Genomic DNA, 21,106 nt, shown 5'->3' with positions numbered 1-21,106 from the left:
TAATTACCTATTACTATAAAAGAATTCAAGACTTATAATATTCAATTAAAATTATCAAAATATGTAGCTAAAATTATTTTTATTTCAAAAAAAACCCATATTAGGTACTTACAAACATGTTAAAAATTTCAAAAATATAATTTATAGGGAATGATAATAATAACCGGTGAGAATATATTGATTCTCTATATTTATATTATACTTTTAATTTCATAATCCGAAACGGAATACGCTTGTTTGAACAAATTGACGATCGGCATAAATTATAAAATATTAAATAACACAAATATAAATAAATGTGTATTATATAATATATTGTAATTTGTACATTTTAAACGCATATAAAATATAATATAGGATAACACATAAAATTGCTTTAATGAAAGAAATCGGTACTTACAACATCATTTTGTGATCAATATATGACAACGATCTAAATTTTCTTATACACAGTATAGGTATATCATCCTTTTGAAATAATAAAATTAGGTACTTCGCTGAGTATACGATATGATGGTAAATCGTAATTTACAGATGACACGTCTCAAGTATTCATCATTAGCGGATATATTTTGTGTTATGACATTTAAACAATTTAAACATAATATTAATATGCTCTTCTTTTCCACTGTAAATAGCTAAATATACCTATTTTATTATAGTTCCACACACTCATATGTTTCAACTTTCAATAGCGTCTCTGCCGAGCTACATGTTCGGAAGACGGGTTTTTCGGCGGGTACATCACTCGCCGATGACGAGCTTTCATCATCAATATCCCGGTCCTCCAACTTACTATAGTTAGGATTTTCCAACTTTTTGCGGATATATTTTATGTTATGACATTTAAACAACTTAAACATAATATTAATGTGCTCTTCTTTTCCATGGTATATAAATAAATATACCTATTTTATCAGGTAGTTTGATTTTAAACACGAAATTCAAAATTGAATTATTATACCTATTAAACTGATCGGAAAATATTTTAAACGTGATTTAGGTACCAGTAAGGAATGTCGATTGTTGCGATAAAAGTATGGCTAAAGTAATTGCCTGGGATTGTGATCCGGCGTCCAATGTCTCTTACGATTGGGGTAAGATGGATAAACAATTTCCAAAATAAAAATCATAATCGGCAGAACCTGATATTTGTTATCGATTTATCCTTATGGACGTAATAATTCTCTTGTTTATATTGTTTATATTATTGTTTATGTTGCATTGTGTATATTGTATTATATTTGTATTGTATCATATTTTGTATTGTATTATATTTTGTATTGTACTAAAATTTGTATTATATTGTTACATTAATTGTATAAAAATATAATTAATTTGTTAAAAAAAAAACATGTACATTTTTTTGTAATGTGGTAATATGGTAAAAATGCAATAAAAAACCATTCTGTTGTAAAATAGGTGTGGAGACGTGTAGCGTGTACGTACTTAATAGTAGTAGGTGTAGGTACCTACTTCACTGTGATACACGTGTAAAATTTGAATTCAGTGATTTATCAATCATTGCATAATGCAACGTTTCTCAAACTGTTGGTCGCGTCCCACTGGTGGGTCGTCAGTCAATTTTTGGTGGGTTGTGAAATATTTTTTGAATTATATAGATTTCAAGAAATTTATGTTAAATTAATATTAAATAAACTTATTAAATATATATTTTTTAAATTTAATTTAAGGCTTCAAATACAAAGGTTTATTAGCCTATGGTTTAGATGACTGGTAGTAACATTTGGTTATAGGAAATTTGGTTTTTTTAATTAAATATATTATTATGTTATTAAATATACTTATATTATTATAGTAATATAGTACCAAAAATTACGTGGGTAATAAATAATAATTCGTCGTTTATTTATTTATTACGACGGGTATTAATACGCCTCATTATTAAAAGTATATTATTTTGTAAAAATATATTGATTATAAACCTATAAAATAATAAATACCCAATGAAAGTAAAAAACAAATTTTATTTTTTATAACTACTTTTTGAAAAGTTAAGCCACGAGGGTCGTGAACGATTTTTCGGGGGAAATTTGGGTCGCGGTAAAAAAAAGATTGAGAACCACTGGCATAATGCATACGAAAAAAGATTCTGAGCGAAGGTCTGTCAGCCTATTTATTATTACTAAGACTCGTGGTTGGGCAAGTTAATAATTTTTTTTAACTCAGTTAAGTTAAGTTAATATACACCAATAACAAAAAGTCAAAAGTTAATTTAACAATAGGTTAACTCAGTCAAGTTTAAAGTTATTACACACTTTTTGTTAACTTTTTTATTAAGAGGCCTCACTACCACGTCTTTTTTTTCTCAAAAACTACTATTTCTAATTCCAACGATACGTGTCGACAATTATCACGATTTTCATTCTGAAAAAATATTAGTTTTGTCCGTAATATATACAAGGGAACGATCGAGCCACATTTTTAATTTTTGTGATTTAAATTGCAATAAAAATTGGAAAAAATTCAGAATTTTCAACTTAAATATTTTTATTATATAAGTAAACTTTTCCCAGTAGTTTTCAAAAGCGACGTGAAAAACAAGAAAAATTAAGGAAAAACGGGAATTTTTACGCAAAATCTATTTTCGAAAAAATCGATTTTGGTTTTTGGTGCAACTCTAAAACAAATGATCGTAGGTACATGAAATTTTGACCGAATGTTTATATAAGCATTTTCTATACACCATATTTTGACTCTTTTTGAGCTGTTTACGGGCATTGTCAGTTCTCAAATTTTTTAGTTTTTTTTCTAAAAATATCAATAAAATTTTATTTGTTGGGTAGAAAAACGTGAAAATTTTATGCAAGGCTCCTGATATATTGTTACAATATCAATTGAAAAATATTGAAAATACAGGCACAATTTTTTTTTATAAGCATTTTAAGTTCAAATGTTGACAAAATTTATCAAATTTAAAATGTAATAATTATTTTGTAGTTATAAATTTATAAAATGTTCAACTTTTGTAGCTAAGGATTGAAAATTTAAAACAAGGCTCCACGTAAATAGGTTATTAATTATAAATTACTTTATTCACAATAATATCATTAAATATACTTGGTAATATCATAGGCTGACTGACTGTTTTCGCTCAGAATCATTTTTCTTATACAATGATATTATATCATTGAATTCAAATTTAACACCATCCATTACAGTGACCCACTTGTAACCTACTGTACAGCAGAGCGACAACCACTTATCCACCTTTTTTTAAATCTAAGTTTTGAAAATGTAATACAAGATTCATCATAAGTTTGTCTAACCATTAGTCCAATAGGTTATGCTGTGAATCGCTTACATACAAACACTTAACACACACCAACAATGTTTATAGATAGACATTTGAAGTTTACATTTTTACAAATTATATATTTGAACAAAGAATAACGAATTTAGTTTTAATAAAATTAAAATATATTTGTGGGGACTGGAATTTGTTTGTGTATTATTATTTATTATAGATTTAGATTAATAGTGTCTATTAACTACAAACTAAGATATCAATATATCTACCCTATTAAAAAGGTAAAATAAATTATTATAATAGCAATGTAAAATACTATGTTTAATAAAACAATTTTAGTAACATATTAAGCTGACAGACAGTCTCCGTTCATAATCCTTTTTCGTATGTAATGATTTATCATTGAATTCAAATTGTACACACCCATTCTAGTAACTTACTCAATTACTAGGTACAATCGACTCTCCAACTGTACAGCTGAATGCTGAAGAGTTACCTACTTTCCTACTATTTTTAGTTGACAAGCAACAAAAGCAAATTCACTCAATTAAATGCAGGGTGGAAGCTTTAGACTTAAAACGTGGAAGGTTCATTTGTACTTTGTTCAGTGTGTAGCCGGATCCAGGGTTTAATTCTGGAGAACTTTCTAAAAGAAATACTACTAAATTAGCAAAAATAAACTTAGTTGAAATAATAGGCACAGATTTTTTAATCATCTTAGATAATATATTTAAAGCTATTATATTGAGATATTTTATATAACACGATCATTTTATGTAAGTCCTTTTGAATCCACCACTGGTATTAAAGTGTGTTTCTTCCACTGTATTTTTTATGAAAATTGATCGCTATGACATTCCAATCATTTAATTTAAATTAAATAAGTGATAACCTTTTTGTACTTATTAGCAACTTAAGATAACAAATCTATAAATTTAAATATACACAGAATTATTGAGTTTGGTTTTGATGAATTATCAATGTATTATCATTTAGTAGGTATAGCTGAAAACATATTCTGTATACGTAGTATTCACATAATGAGAATAAGCTACTTCATCCCAGCATGTTTACTTCGCTCCGTCCTACGGTACTGGTATTAAAACAGTTATTACCAACTTAATTCATTTAAATGAGAAAAAAAAAGTAGATAATATTTATTATTTGTAAGATTAATATTAATTTTTTATAAATGAATTCAAAGGATTTACAGAAAATGTTTAAATTAAATCTTGCATATACACATAAAAATTATTATTTACAAAGTTCTTGATTTCTTTTTGTAAAAACATATTAGTAGAAACCAATTGAATTATGTTGTAGTAGGATATAAATATTCTATTTATCGCAATTATTCGCCAACCTCCATAGGCGTAGTATGATTATCAGATACCGTCCCCGAAGAGTCTTTTTGAATCAATTCATAAATAGTATTCAATTCGGGCGAGCTTTTAATTTGACACACAAAGTCGCTCATATGTGGATTTTTATCTGAAAAAAAATATATATATATTAACAGTTAGTAATAATAATAAATAATAATACAACACATAGAAATGTATTCATTTCTTCATATATTGAACATACCAAATTTATAAAAATGACACCTTGAGGCTATAATATTATATACATTGAATATAATATTTTTATTACAAAGGATACACAATACACAATATGTCCCGAGAAGAAATAACTGTTTGTGTCATATGTTAGTATAACATTAGTTATGAAAAAAACTTCTTTAACTTTTTAATTTTTTTTAGGGATGGGAATTCAACTTTTTTTTAAACCAAACTAAACTTACCGCACATTTATGATGCATCTTCAAAACTATTTTAAAGCTATTGTGCTATCAACTAACATACATAAATTTTTTTCCGAAATGCATACATATTCAAACCAGAAATGTACTGTTAAAAAATATTTTCAAAAATTATCATCTTTTAATGGAAATCGAATATTACTCCATATAACACGGCATTTACTAGTTTTTATTTTTATTTTATTATTCTACAGTATTATTACTAGAATACCTTACATTTTTTTTTTTTTATAAATTTAAACACTGAGAATACATGTTTCAATGCCTTATCTAAGCTCAATGTCCAGTAATATTGTTGTTCATTGGCAATAATTACTACTATCACGAGTCATATCGCGTTTAGCAGCGGTATTTCTTAGAAAGTAAAATAATAAAATTAAAATAAAAACTATAGTAAATACGGGTATCATATGACGCAGGACGGTCACTTCTTCGCGGGATACATTGAAATATATTAGAAATGTGTGTTTTATTTAATATTGGGAAAAAAAAAGAAAAAAACAAATTTTTTAAAAAAACTGAAACTTTCAATTACCAGAATCGGGTATAGTTTGTAAGTTAACAACTGCACGCATAGCGGATCTCTTGAGTTCTTCCATTTTTTCAAACTCCTGTTTCACGGAGTTTGCTTTAATTTTCAACATGCATGTTTGTTTTAAAGGTTCAACAATTTTATCCAACCCTAAAAAAAAAAAAAAAAACGTGTTTTAAAATCATGGTTACTTAAAGACAGAAGTAAATAACTTACTTTGCAATACAGCGCTTGGTACGATTTGAGCCATCCTTGAAACCATTAGGTATGTGAGCATTTTAATGTCATAATGATCACGTAGTCCATTCTCCAAATAATTAAGATATTCGAATATATCTAGACGGTCTAAACATGAGTCCAACAATGTATACATACACTCAAAGGCTGCCTTTCTTATATCTAACCCATCATCAACAGTATGCTTAAATGGACCCATTTCTACTTCTCGTATGAGTTCTTTCTAAAATTCACACAAATTATGTAAAAATTGAATTCTTACAATTTTTATTTTAAAATATGAATAAATACCTTAACAATGGTCTCTGCGTATAGTTTAGGGAGTACAGTATCAAGTAGATCCCTGACCAAAGATGGCTTATTATGTGCAGCTGAATTAAAAGCAATTAATGTTACTCGCCTAACATTTATATCTGGATCGGTAAGAGCACTCAAAAACTGATCCATATTCTGTCTAAGCAACATGTCAATAGGTTGTGGTTGATCAGATATGGTGAATTTAACAGCTGTCAATAATGTGGTTCTCATAAGCGCAGATGACGAGGATAGTGATAACTGCAAGTTTGGCAATAAGCTATATGGATCGATTAATGTAAGTTTTCCCAAACATTCAGCAACCACATTACGTGAACCTTCTTCTGTACATTCACAATGTTTAAATAGTTGTTGCCAAATAGCTGGGACAAAAGGTTTCAGGTTTTCAATGCCATTAGGTGTAGACGACTCAAATGTGATAATCTATAAGTATCAATGATCATTAAAAATTACAAATTATACTTTTAAGTACAAATTACCTCTTTTAAGGAATGTAATAGTAAATATTGACGTTTAGGTTGCATATCAATCTCTCTTAATATGAAAGGCAAATATTGCTCTAAATTCCCAATAGAAATGCTACCTAAACTGTAACTTGCTGATGATTTTATTTCTTCGGAATTCGACGAGAATGATTGCAATATAGTTTCCTTCAAGTTAACTACAGAACTTAAATCTCTGTAATTGATATAGACAATTATAAAAATTGTAATAAAAATAAAATAAAATAGATAAACATACATATGTCTTCCAACTTCACCAATTACTAGCAACGAAAAAATATGTTGCTGGTCGTTAGTTGGATTAATCAATTCGGACATGAAACTGTTTATAATACCCATTGCTTGAGTTGGCTGTGTGGCTGTTAAAGCTGCTACACACTTGGCTAACGAATGGTAAGCCTAAAAATTTTAAATATTATTTGTTTATTATTGTCAAAGATCAATTATTATATAAATTAAATATTACTTGTTTATGTAAAGTTAGAGCCGGGGTGCCAACTGGCTGAGCCATCAATGGTGATATTAAAAGTGTTACTAACTCTTGGTACCCAAACTGTGGAACATTTGTAGCAACCAGAGATTGGAAGAATAATAAAATAGCATTCAAGGCTGCGCCTTGCAATAATGGAGATTTGGTTAAAGTCATAATTTCTGGCATAATAATGCTAGAGGAATATGACATAGCAAACGGTTGGATTTTTATTATTGTTGTAAGTAAAGAAAGTGTTAACTGAGCAATATGTAAATCAGATTCATTAATTAATTGTGGTAATTCAATAAGTATCTAAAACAAAATATATATAAGTTAAAATGACATTTAAGTATATAAATCAAAATATAATTTTATACATTTACCTTTTTCAATAAATCAGCAGAAAAATCAGCATGAAAATTATTTAGCAACATATTAAGTAAACTTAAAGTACTCAATTTCAATGCTCTCTGATTTTTTCGAAGGAATGACGCCAAAATTAATACACCATCAGTCTAAAATATTATATTTTAATATTTAGACAAATATATAAATTCAAAATTCATAAATTAATTAATAAATTTACCAGAATAGATGTCAAATCAATTTTCAATGGGGACCCAGCAACTTTAATAAGTGCTTTAACAGTTGTAAGTCTAGTAATTTCATTGCGTAAACGATCCAAGAATATGGGTAAACAAACTTGCAACTCATTTTGTAATACATCACCTAAATTGCAAATTATTTGTCCCATACAAGAAATTGAGCGTTCCTTTACTTCTTGGTCAATATCTGATGTTTTTAAACGAGCGTATGTACAATTATACAATGGTACAGCGTATACCACAAAATTGAACTCTAGTTTATTATCTGGTGAAACAAAATAAAATAATTAGTAAATTATATATTTATTTTTCTTTAGTTTTTACCTAAAGGACGAATGACTTTAACCATTTCTTGTAGAACAATTAGTGCTTCTGCAGTGATCTTATAAAATGGATCACCAACGGCAGTTATAATGGGTGGAATTAATTGCTCTACCCAAGGATGAAAGATTTCAGGAGCATGCGATGTCAACACGCAGTAAATAAATGATAATGTATCAATTTTCATGTTACTACTAGACTTTTTGTCACTAAAAATGATTATTAATTAAATAATTAAAAACAAAGGAAAAATTGAAAATATAAATAAATAATACCTTAGAGAATATTGAATTCCAGGAATCAAAGTTCCTATGTGGTTGGTAAGTGCACCAGGAAGAACAATGACAAGTTCTTTCAACAAAGCTAAACAGTCAGTACGAGTTTTAACACTCCGTTCTTTCATTTGAGCATGTATAGCTTTAACGATTGCAGGAACCTATATACATTTTTTTTTTTAATATTAATTATTTATGAACTGTTCATCAGTTTGTCATTATTTAACTTACTTGGGATTGAAGAAGGTACATAGCTGAATCCTCATCGGCCATGTCAGCTGTCGTATTACTACTAGTCAACTTTGTTTGTTTCAACAATGTCATGTACACATGTAATATGTCACTTTTAACATTTTCTTCCCTTTCTACAATATTAATGAATATATAATACATTTGTTATTATTACTTGGATAAAACTATTCAAATTATGATTACCTTTAAATCTCTGTATCAATGATTTTGAAACATTTCTATACATATCTGCAATCAAATCTTTTCTGGTTATAATTATACCTTCCAAACATTTGGCAGCTGACCTCCGAACCTTCCAACTCATATCATCATCATCTGAATAATCATCTTCAATATACTCATCTTCCAAATCTTCACCATCAGTAGTATCCATTAAATTCTCATCACCATTTTCACCATTGTCATCATAGTTATAATTTGGATCATATGCCAAATACTCCAAGCATAGCTTAATTATATCATTAGTATAAGCTGCAGTTTCACTAGGACAGCGGTTAACAAAAGCATCAAAGGCTTGTAAACAGTATTCGCGTAATTCATCATCTTCTGCAGAATTTTCCACTAATGGTCCTTTTATTAACGGGACAACACGATCAACATGAACTCCAAACCGATGGCCAGCTTGACGACTGCAATGTTAGTAAATACACAATACAAGTTTATTGATAAATTAAAAAATGTTCACTATGTTTTACCATATTGCTGCTATACACTGTATCGATGTTTTAGATCTTGCTGCTGGTTGTTGTACTGATAGATCATTAACCAAATAATCAATAAGTTTAATATATAGTAGTTGATTACATGACAAAACTAAATGACCAAGTGCAACAATAGTCCTGAAATAAAGAAATAAATGTTTTAAATCTTCAAAAGTAGAATGTGAATAAAATGTATTTACAAAAATATCAAAAAATATTTTAGAAACAAGCCCTTATACTTCTTGTTAAAATTTAATTGTTTTTAGTATAATTGTTAAAAATTAGTAAGCAATCATGCCAATCACTTTTACTATAAGTTAGAATGTTTTATTTCATAAATTATTAACAAATATTTTTGGTTTTAACTATTAATTATAAGCAGGGCCCAGAATCGAATGCATTTGCCTATTTTTATTTATTAAATTGAAAAGTAGCGAGGTAAGACACAAATTTGAATCTTAACCTAATGTGTTAGTATGCAAAATTAAATGTTGTATATTTTTGCATATTTGGAAAATTTTTAATTATTATGCATATTTTAGAATTTTTCTAAAATATAATGCATATTATATAGGAAAAAAAATATTTAGTTAATAATAAATTTAGTAACATAATACAACTACACGTATTTCCACTATAACTCGCTATAATAAGATAGTCTAGGTACCACTATGATTAGATGAGTGAATGTTCAAAATGCAACATACAAATTACACTAGATATTTAATACATTTTTTTGTTCCATATTAATTATTTAATAAACTAACACATTTTTGAACTAGATACATTTAGTTAACATGCATTTTTATTTGCATATTTGAATGATAATCAGTAATCAGTGCATAAATGCTTGCATATTTTGTACGTTTTTAGTGCATATTATTATTCCGGGCCCTAATTATAAGCAATTAATTGATAAGACGAACAGGATATAATTTTCATTTTATGTTAACTTATTTTTATTTTAAAGAAATATTTAGTGACTAGTATTTAGAATGCTAATTAATAAAGTTGTGCAAGGATTGGTTTTTATTTTATGCTGAATCGAGTGTTCATTTTTTCGAGTCTAATTGAGTTAAAAAGTTGACTATTCATAAGGGTTGGGTACTCAAAAAAATACAAGTACCCAGAATTTCCAGAATATTTTAAATTGCATGAGTTAAATATTAAAATTACCAAAAAAAGTATTAATTAATACCTACTTGGCATTAAATAGTTAAATTTAAATTAAAAATTGCCTTCATTTAACTGTATATTATCATAAACACTACACATATAATATGTGTAGATAAGAGCCAAGTTCTAAAGGAGAACATTTGTTTAAAATTCTAAGAAGGCTAAAAAGTATGAGATGAATACCATAAAAATAGTACAGCTAAAGTGTTACGATTTTTGAAATTGAAAACCAAAATTATCCAGAGCTAAAACAGATAAACATACTACAGTAAAATTATAACAGAATTAAGTGATGAAAAGAGCAATGCTAAATTGAAATTTGACTTTGAGAGAGATTACTCAATGAAATAAATATTGCAATTAAAAACTGTATAAGTATAAAAAAATATGAGTTCTAAATGACAGAGTTAAAGATCAGGTACGTTGATCATATAACTTTTACTTGGCAGTAACTAGATTCCTATCAAATTTTCTATTCAACTTATTAAAATGTTGCATTAAATTACTTTTTAGAAGGTATTTTATTTATACTACCTATACCTTTCTTATTTTTAAAATCATTAAAATCTGTACTATCTAAAAGTCCAAACAAATTATAATATTTTTTATGTACATGACTCATTGCATCATATTCAGTACATCATTTATCTCTCCCCTACTACAATATAAACTAATTAATACAGTTATTGATTTCAGAAATAATATTGATTAGTGATTACATTTATATTGTATGAGGTTAGGAAATGTGTTAGCATCCGGGTTAGCGCAATCATGATTGAGTTTTTCTTCACAATCCATTGGTAGATAAACTCCCATGATGATAAATTAATACAATTATTTATTACTTATAATAAGGGCCAACATTTGTATGCATTTTCATATTTTTATTGGATGGTCATAAAAATAGCTATTTTACACCAAAATTTGTTTTACAACCTAACAATTTTGTTTACAAAATGTTATTTTGAATATTTTAAAACTTTTGCATTTTAGGGGCATATTTTTAAATTTTGGATATTTTTAGAGGAAAATTGTATACACTTTTAAGACATTTACAACTCAATGAATTAGGAATCACAAAATTGTTCAAGATTTATGAATATCAGCATTCAGCAATTTTTGTTCGGTTTTCAAATGAAGAAAAATTCAAAATATACTGAAACACGTAACAAAAAATTGAAATCATTTGCAGTATACCTAATATATAAAATACCTTCAAATCATTACATTTAAATAAAATATTAAATGAATTAGGTATTGATAATTTTTGTTTTAGAGCAAATTTTGGTAATTATTAGCCAATACAAATTTAATAGGTTTATAAGGCAAACAATAGGTATAATTGTTGGCCCTACTTATAACATTATTTTATTGTTTTGTAATAAAATTAATTTGAAGATAAACAAGATACCTAATTGATAATATTACAATATTAACACAAAATGTACTAATTATTTTAAATTATAACCACCAATTAGGATATGCGACTTAAAACAATTACTATTAGTTTTAACGTAACATTAAACCTAGTAATGCTATAGAAATTAACTCAAACTGTTCTACTAACTTGTTTTTCTAATTGGTATTTTTATATTTTTAATTTTGAGATGGCATAGGCGATAGCCAATGACAAAATATGCTCAACACGGACACAAATACCTAGTATTTTATAGTAGGAAAACATGGACGTTTTTGAAGGAACACCTTATTTGTAATTTTTGGAGTTTAAGAAGAGAATCACAATTGTTTAGTTTGCTTTTTTTTTTGTTTATTTCAATACTATTTAAGTACTCGTAATGAATTTATTACCTAAGTTTTTTAGTGTTCATTTCCAAGTTTAGGTGTAATAATTACGGAACCCTAATTAAAATACATTTTAAGAATTATCTTTTTAATTTTGTGAGTATCTATGAGAGAAATTCTGCTAACATATAAAACGCCTATATAATTTTTTTCTTATTTAGTGCTTATAATGCATTTATTACCTAAGTGTTTATTTGGATGAGTTAAGGTGTATTAAGTATAGATCCCTGATTATAATACATTTTAAGAAATGTCTATTTAAATAAAAAAAATCTTATAAAATGTCAATATAATTTGTTTCTGATTGAACAATAATTAGTTTCCTATTTATTTTTAAAAATAAATAAAATTAATAAAAACGCCTTCTAAGTCAGGGATTGGCATGTAAACTTTCAAGATTTTTAATTTTTAGAAATGTATTAACTGATATCACACCCAAGTGGTATAACAATTTGAATCCAGAAAAATGCCGGTGTGAACAGCCCCACAAAAAATCATTTTAATTTTGTGAGATAGATCTCCGAAATCGGAGAGCAGATTTCGTTGTTTGGGGTTTTGTTAGATTCACATTGGTTAGGAGAAGTGCAGTGAAGATTTTCAGAACTTTATCTTCAATAGTTAATTCACTACAGAACATATCATAGTTAAGAAGAAAAGTTAAAAAATAGAAATTTTGGGACTGTTTACGCCAATGTTTTTATGGATTCAAGTGGTTATACCGCTTGGGTGTGATATCAAATCTCTCTCATTAATATATTATATTTAATTAAAGCTAGATTAATTACCCACCTACTCATCATTACTAAGTTACATTTTTATTATTTTCCTATTTAACACAAATTCTTGAAGTTTTCAAAATTTCAGACTTTTTTTATTTCAATTACTATACTTACTTGATTAAAAATCAAGAAAGTAAAATACAAATTATTTCTATATCAAATACAACACATTCAAAATTATGTTGTTAGGACCATAAAAATATCTTAAGACAAAAACATCAAATCTTGAATCTAATGTCTGAACACAATTGGTTAAATATGAAACAATTTTCCTGTTACTTTAATAAATACACTACCTACTTACTTATATTGTTCAGATTGTTTTATATCTAAATAATACAATTATTTATTTTTTAAGAATTTTATTTTAGTCGCAACATTCCACTTTCTTGATTAGATAAGTCACAATGTAAAAAGCAATTTTTTAGTGCATTTCTAGAGACCCAGCAGGATACATATTGTGGGGGGGGGGGGAAGTGAGTGGAAAATAACAAAAAAATTCCCAAGTTTAAACTTTCAAAAATTGTTCAAAATTGAATGTATACATACAACTTAAGTTTTTAAATTGTTACCTTTTTCTTACTGCTTGGCGAGAAGAGTTAAGTTGAGGCAATAATGATTTCAGTATACCACTGTGGAAATCTAATAACAATGATCCAAATCTTGATAGTAAATCAGCAAGTATATCTAAAGCTTCCAACTGTACGGATACATCTTGCTGTAAATTATATAACTTCATAAATGTTGTATTCCACGATTAATTTTCAAACATACCTTTTCAATAGCACTAGTTAATTTTCCAGTAATCCTCCTGCACACATTTGCAGCTAATGAAGTATTAGTGATAGGCAGCTCACTTATAACAGTCTTTAATCCAATACTACAAATGTCTCTCAATTGTTCATTTTCAGATATCATATTTGTACAGAGTGCATCCACAATAGTTTCCACTTGGTTTTCTTTTACTTTATTAACAAGTGGACCCAAACTAAAATTAAGTAGATTAAGATTCAATGAAATAATCATTCATTTTTTAAGATTCGGAACTAAAATGATTCATATAATATATTAAAGATATAAATGTTATAAAGTTCTAAATAGACCCAATTTCAGTGTCTATATTATTATATTAATAACTTCACAATAATACTAATGCTTCAAAAATTCATAGTTTACTAGTTTGTATAAATTAAATATTAATATAATATATGTAAGTACTTAATAACAATTCAACAGTAAGTTAATACTTACCATTTAACAGCAAGATTTTGAACTTCACCATTTTTGTCTTCCAGCAACCTTAGCAACATTCTCACTACTTTGCGTTCAGAATCATCGTCTAGTTTAATGCTGTCTTTCTGCAACTCTGACATCAGATCGTTGGTAGCCATAAACCGGAAGTCTTTGTCACTCGAAGTCATCTAAAACAACCACACACACGCAGTTCAGAATTTGCAAGCAAGTAACTGGCAACTGCTAAGGGCCGATATAAAGATATTAAATAGATTTCACTTACTTTTTCGAGCAAATGAGCGATTTGGTACGACACGTTAGCCATGATTTTGCAGTCGATCGTTACGCCAATAAAACCGACAAGACAAGAGTATCACTGGGCGAGTACTAATCGCATATGATTACAAGTTAAAATTAAAATTCCATCAGACGCGATTTGTGCATTTGTATTGTAATTTGGAGTTACAATATTACGAGTAACGACAACCGACAAAATGTAAAACGAATGGAATAAGTAAATAACTCGTAGTAAAAAAAACACGGCGGATGCGGCAAGTGAAGAAATAAAAATTAACTTTTATGTTGTATGAAAACTGATTACGGTTTTATAGTCTCCCATAGATATATGGACATAGTTAACTGACCACGGTCGTGTAAGGTCGGGCTTCCGTGCTCAGCTACGTCGTGTGCACGTTGAATGAAATTGCATGTAATCTGTGATACAAGATAGAAGATAAAATAGCGATCATCTCTACAATATAGTACGTCGTGTAGCATGTCGAGTCGATCAAGTCGCAATGTCGCATTCTGATTGGACGTTACTTTTTTGTTGTCGTGTACTAAACAACTAACCAAGTTTTGACCGAGTTATACCTCGAATTTGGTACTTGATTACCTACAATACCGAGGTAGTGGTATTTGGTAGTTGTAGTGCCGTGAATCGTGATTGCGTGAAAGTGAAACACTGAACCCGGAGCGTCATGTCGGTTTATTATTATTATTATTATTATAAATGGAAAATTGTTATTTGTTAACAAGTAAGCTTAAGTATATCAGTTTTCTAATGTCTACTGTCTTGTTCTATCTACCGGTTATTGTAAACTTAATTCGAGATTCGAGTGAAGCTTTATTCTGCTAGATTTTAATGTTCATCTAGAATCATGGTCAAACTTACTACGGAATTGATCATGAATTCATACCAGTTCATAAATCCAGTCAAAGATAGAGAATTGGATTTGAGAGGTAAGCGATTAAGTACAATGTTACTAAAAGTCAACACTTTTTAACAATCCTTGTATTTCTTATAATATATATTAAAGTGTACACAGTACACCTACTTGTATATTTCTTTCAAATGTAAATCAATGAATACAATATGTTTTAGGTTATAAAATACCACTGATTGAAAACATGGGTGCAACACTTGATCAGTTTGATACTATTGACTTTTCAGACAATGATATTAGGAAAATTGATGGTTTTGCATACCTTAAAAGATTGAAAAACATCATATTTAATAACAATGCTATTGTGTAAGTGTTCAAAGTTTAATCATAGGTACCTATTAAGTATAATTTAAAATAATAACTAGGTAGGTGGTTATCAAATTATTATTTATTATAGCATTGCAATGTGGTAACATTCATTAAAAACAAAATTTTGTCTCTATAAACTCAATTGGCTTGTGCTACTAAAATTGTGATTTGGTTCCCTTAAAATTTGAATGAAAACAATTCAATTACTGAACAAATTTTAATTCCATTTTTATCCTAGTAACTGCAATACATTTCCTATCTGTTTATAATTGTAATTCAGTTGTGTAAGTAATAAGTACTAAGGTTCTATAAAAGCAAATTTTAAAAATTTTCCATATTGAACATAATAATAGGTAACTTGAAATTAATTAAAACTACTAAATTGGTTTTTATATAATAAAAAATGACAACTTTGTAATTAATGTTTTCTTAACTATTTTAATTTACGATACCTATCAAATAATTGACAGTTTATCCACCATTTGAAATTTGAATTGGTCTTAATTTTTGTTAACTAAGAAAATTCTTTAAATGTAATTAAATAATTTTTGCAGACGTATATCAGATAACTTAGAACAATGTCTACCAAATCTTGAATCTTTAATACTAACAGGTAATCAGATTCAAGAGCTTGGAGATCTAGATCCTCTTGCTACACTTCCAAAGTTGAAAATGTTGAGTCTTTTACATAACCCAGTTGCATCAAAAGAGCATTATCGACTTTATGTAGCACATAAAATTCCGCAAGTTCGAATTTTGGACTTCAGAAAAGTTAAATTGAAGGTTTGTTGTTCTTCACAAATTATTAAAATATATTATAAACATAATATAAATTATAGGAATATGAAGCAGCTAAAACATTATTCAAAGGCAAAGAAGGAAAAGAACTTAAAAAGAAGTTGGTTAAGAAATCTAATCAATTTGTTCCCGGAGAAGGTCCTGAAACCAAAAGAGCAAATGGTAAATAAAAAGTTAAAATATATTAAATTTACTAATTTTTCAGTTACTAAAATTAGTCCAGTCTTACAGTTATTTAATAATTGAATAATTTACATTAATGTTTACATGTATTAAATGCAGTTTAAGTTGAGAGCATTCAGGGGAGTCATTTCAGTATTTTCCAGGGTAGGACATAACAATGACTGGCCCAATAAATATAAGATTTAAGTACATATCAAAAAAGAAGCTGATAACTTCACTCACTAGGTACCTCAACAACAATTCAATACTTTTCTAGAATTCATATAAAGCAAACTGTATCCGTTTTGGTTAATATAATACTTAATAATATTATATAAATAATCTTAACTCAGATCAACGCATAACCTAAAGGCTAAAGGTTTCAATTAACAATACTACTTATATAATATTAATAAAAGTTTCCCAATAAAATAGTCATAAAATACCACCATTTCACTAAGTATACCTCCTTGAAATTATAACATTAATAAATTATAATAATATAATTTAAAAGGTACCAAGAGACCAATTTCTTTACAGTGTTGAATAACCTGTATTTTTTGTATTGTGATGCTAAATTATTACATACTTTATCTAATGTTCTTTGTACAATTATCGTCTCATAATAGATTACTGAAAAATAATTTTCGATTCATAATGCTAGCCAAAGCTACTTTAATCCTTTCACTGCTCCAAGAGTACTATTTCGTCCAAAACTTTTACACTATTCTCTGATCCAGATGTGCTATTATGTCCCTGTATTTTATAATATTATCATTTGCCGGTAACTGTACAAGTTTAGGAAACCTTGGCTCGCATTATTTTAAGCTTAAATGATAAAATCATATAGATTTTAAAATTAAAATAAAAAATTAATAAATATTTTATTTTACATAGCATACTCAGGGTTGCATTGGATAAATAGTGTAGAAGTGAAATGGTTAAAATCTAAGGTTGGGCAAATGCATACTCCTGCCCCTTACTACAATTGACACCCTTGAGGAAATTACACCTGCCCAATTGTGTTGTCCCTGTCTTACTGACATGTAACATACCAAATTTTATGCATAGAATAATCCATTTTACTTAAGAATTTGACCTATGACCAAATTTCAAGAAGGCTTCTTTTAATGTTATAGTTTTAAAATTATACCTTGGGCCCTAAATAATGTTAATTTATTTTAGTTTGATAATAAGTCAAATTACTTTATTAAAAATATCAATATAAATGCATTATTCTGAATATTAAATTTACTTTGTTATAATATGTTAGTATGAGACAACACATGCATGTACAATCCTCTAATTTAACTCAACATTTTGTATTTTATTTAATAATTGATAAAATAAATTTGCATTTTGTTGGGTATGCAGTCAAATGTTTTTTAAAATAATTAAGAGTACAAAATCTGTTTAAGTATATCATGATTTTATATTTTAGATATTTACTTAGTGATTAAGATTTAAAATATTGAGGTGAAAAAAATATGTATGGTAATATTTTGTTTATTATTAAAATAGGTTGTTTTATAATTCAAATAGTACAACTTCAAAATCAGAATTCTAGTTTTGCATTAGTTCTTATGTTATGACTATGAAGTTATTTATTTAGTCTATTAAATATTTAATTTTATGCAAATTAGTCTTATATATGTATAACAAATCTATTTTAATTGCTTATGTGTCAATTCCTCGGCTTAGGGGGTATGAGCACCCTCTAATAATTTTCGTGTTTATGTATCAGAACTTCTTACAACAAAAAAAAACCAAAAACGGTTTATCATTAGGGTATCAGAGTATAATGAATGAAATAAAGAACTCGATAATTGTCATCTTATTGAGTTCAAATCTAACTATAGAACATTAATTATTATTTCCCAATGTTTATCTTTTAGTTAACTCAGTCATTGTGGTCGGTTATATTATTATCAGTTATAATGTTCCGCAGCGACTCAGCGCTACGACAATAGTATCCCGAGTATTTACTATTATAAACATTCCCGTGCCCACATCTAATTCGGACAAAAACCTAATTACGATATATATTACCTTGTCAGTTTGTGTTCACTTATGAGTTTCCGACAGTGTGTGATCGTGTATGCCGTGTAGTATTATAATATAGTATACATAGTGTAACAGATAGAACTGACTTTTGGAATAACTTTTGTTCTAATCAATATTTAAATTTTTTTTTATATATACAATTTAGTTACTTGAGCTACACATATATTATACAAAAAATTATTTTTTTTTTTACACTGAAAATTTAAAATTTGACTTAAATTTTTTTGTTATATTCAATTTGTGAATCTGATTATAAGAACAATTTTGATTGTAAAAACATTAACCTAAGTCTATTAATTTATTTTTTAGAATTTTTTTAAATATCAATATTTTTTTGATTAAATGAATTAGGAAAATAATAACTTTTTTCAAAATATTTTTGTTTGGGAATTTTCTGACAAATACATTTCTTAAATTATTTACTAATTATATAATTTTAACAATTGTTGTCATCAGTTTAAGTATTTTCGTCAAGTCTTTCTGTTACACCTTGTTTGCTAATATTTATTTGTCATATTTTTTGAATAAAATATAAAAAAGACATTTTTAATTTTTAATAAATTAAAATTGACTATTTTATTCATTTTTATAAAATGTTATACACTAAGTATTCAATGGTTAATTGTCATAAAACAAAATACCTCATAGTTATAATTTAATTTAAATGCCCAGAAAATGCAGAGCTTAAGCACCCTCAGATTTTTTTTATTGAAATTGCGCCTATGTTAATTCTATAAAAATATATTTATTTATTATTTCTTGTTAACATAGGTCATAGTCAAGAAGACATGTGGAGAATTCGAAAGGCGATATCTGAAGCATCATCGTTAGAAGAAGTTGAACATCTAACCAAGTTGCTCGAAGCTGGGCAAATTCCTAACAAAGACCAAAATAAAAAATCTGTTCCACTAAATGGAGGTAAATAAATAATATTATACAATTCAATAATATATTTTTATTTGTTTTGTTTATAAATTATGATTGTATATTATTACTAGAAGAAAATATTGAAGAATTTGATGATGATGATGATGATAATAATGAAGCACCAACACCAATGGAATAGTGATTGTCAGTCCTGATCCTTATACCGAAGGCTTTATTTCTCAGCTATAATTTAAGAATATATTATATTTAATATTTAATCAGTTCATTAAAAGATAAGAACAGATACTATTGGTCTATTTTTTAATTTTAATTATTTTCTTGAATCCTATTATTAATGGGTTGCCAGTAAAATACTAACATTTATTTATTAAACTTATATGTTGAGAAGCGCTATACATTAACACTCATGGGTGTTACCTTTTAAAACAAACAATGTCATCTCATTTTGCATGTTTGATAGTGTTTAGTGATTACAGTGGTTGTTTAAAAATACAATTCATCGTCTGACACACCTTTACCAGGATACAATGACAATTATCAACTACGACAAAACTATACAGATCAATGTCATATTATTTTTAGTAAATACCATGTCCGCTTAACTAAAAATGGTTGCAATTGTGTATTGCAGAGGTGGCCACTGGCCAACAAGATGAGCATCACAAGCTACTACAGTAAGTGCAATGTGAGTAAGCACCATAAATTAAAAATGTGTACAAATTATTCAATATGTAATTTTTTTAACTGTTACAACAAATATGTGAATACAATGTTTATTTTAAACATTCAATTCTTGAACTATTTCATTTTCAGTTAGTTTTGTAAATATGTTATAATTTCATTACTTGCGTAATATGGATTTTTATTTAGTGAAGGTGAGAAGACGTACAGCAATAACATGACCTACAGAATAACACAAATGTATCGATTCAAACAGAAAAAAAACTGTTATTGTTTTGTGTCTTTATTAATCTGTTTGATGTTGTAAATACTTAGTTAGAAAAAAAATGCGTGCATTGTTTTAAATTGTTATTAATAAATAACATATTTTATAAGACACTACTATTTTTAATTGTTTAAGACCGTTGCTAGGGAGTATTTCGCTAATTGTAATTTATATTGAAAATAGTTTTTTGTCCCTTCCTACAACCTTTATGTTGTATAACAAATGACAAATATTTTTCTGTTTTATTTATAAATAATACAAGTATACAACAGCCATTAACTCATTTAAAAAATGATGATCAAACATTTTTCTAATCCCCTCTAAACACATTTGTCCAGTGACTAGATGTCAGTACCAACTCCCAATTTTTAAGATCTTGTATAAAGTAGTATATAGTAATAAACAAATTCCAAAAC

The 21,106-nt window shown here is 27.3% G+C and overlaps 2 protein-coding genes across 5 annotated transcripts; one reads left to right on the top strand and one right to left on the bottom strand.

Annotated features, from left to right (window-relative positions):
* Positions 1 to 4,398: 4,398 nt before the first annotated feature.
* LOC132946697 (cullin-associated NEDD8-dissociated protein 1) lies at positions 4,399 to 14,952 on the bottom strand. Its single transcript, XM_061016756.1, has 18 exons — positions 14,581 to 14,952; positions 14,316 to 14,485; positions 13,839 to 14,052; positions 13,637 to 13,782; positions 9,301 to 9,444; positions 8,789 to 9,234; positions 8,585 to 8,718; positions 8,354 to 8,514; positions 8,082 to 8,287; positions 7,739 to 8,022; positions 7,536 to 7,667; positions 7,147 to 7,464; positions 6,919 to 7,079; positions 6,657 to 6,855; positions 6,154 to 6,600; positions 5,842 to 6,085; positions 5,629 to 5,775; positions 4,399 to 4,762 (listed from the first exon to the last, which is right to left on the bottom strand). Exons 1-18 carry the CDS (start codon positions 14,620 to 14,622, stop codon positions 4,623 to 4,625), a joined length of 3,735 nt encoding a protein of 1,244 aa, XP_060872739.1. The 5' UTR covers positions 14,623 to 14,952; the 3' UTR covers positions 4,399 to 4,622.
* A 323-nt stretch (positions 14,953 to 15,275) lies between these two features.
* Positions 15,276 to 20,801, top strand: LOC132946388 (U2 small nuclear ribonucleoprotein A'). 4 transcript variants are annotated; one of them, XR_009664705.1, is made up of 7 exons: positions 15,280 to 15,539; positions 15,682 to 15,829; positions 16,387 to 16,615; positions 16,672 to 16,792; positions 19,628 to 19,774; positions 19,855 to 20,418; positions 20,615 to 20,801. XR_009664705.1 is itself a non-coding variant. In XM_061016379.1 (6 exons), the coding sequence occupies exons 1-6, from the start codon at positions 15,458 to 15,460 to the stop codon at positions 19,920 to 19,922; spliced, it is 792 nt and encodes a 263-aa protein (XP_060872362.1). In that variant the 5' UTR covers positions 15,276 to 15,457; the 3' UTR covers positions 19,923 to 20,801. The 4 variants fall into 4 exon arrangements, 2 of the variants coding, with proteins under 2 accessions (XP_060872362.1, XP_060872361.1); XR_009664704.1 differs by having other exon boundaries at positions 19,855 to 20,429; XM_061016379.1 differs by having other exon boundaries at positions 15,276 to 15,539; positions 19,858 to 20,801.
* The last annotated feature ends 305 nt before the right edge of the window (positions 20,802 to 21,106 follow it).

Source organism: Metopolophium dirhodum, chromosome 6 (genome assembly GCF_019925205.1).
Source record: "Metopolophium dirhodum isolate CAU chromosome 6, ASM1992520v1, whole genome shotgun sequence".
Classification (NCBI taxonomy): domain Eukaryota; kingdom Metazoa; phylum Arthropoda; class Insecta; order Hemiptera; family Aphididae; genus Metopolophium; species Metopolophium dirhodum.
Note: the sequence above shows the minus strand (reverse complement) of the source record. Positions and strands in the feature narration are given on the sequence as shown.

Bases quoted from the DNA above. Each gene is read 5' to 3' on its own strand.
- LOC132946697 (XM_061016756.1), bottom strand. From the start codon at position 14,622: ATGGCTAACGTGTCGTACCAAATCGCTCATTTGCTCGAAAAA. The intron at 14,486-14,580 runs GTAAGTGAAATC...TGGTTGTTTTAG, and splicing joins TCGCTCATTTGCTCGAAAAA to ATGACTTCGAGTGACAAAGA. The intron at 6,601-6,656 runs GTAATTTGTACT...TGATACTTATAG, and splicing joins TATTACATTCCTTAAAAGAG to ATTATCACATTTGAGTCGTC.
- LOC132946388 (XM_061016378.1), top strand. From the start codon at position 15,458: ATGGTCAAACTTACTACGGAATTGATCATGAATTCATACCAGTTCATA. The intron at 15,830-16,386 runs GTAAGTGTTCAA...TAATTTTTGCAG, and splicing joins TTTAATAACAATGCTATTGT to ACGTATATCAGATAACTTAG. The intron at 16,616-16,671 runs GTTTGTTGTTCT...TATAAATTATAG, and splicing joins TCAGAAAAGTTAAATTGAAG to GAATATGAAGCAGCTAAAAC.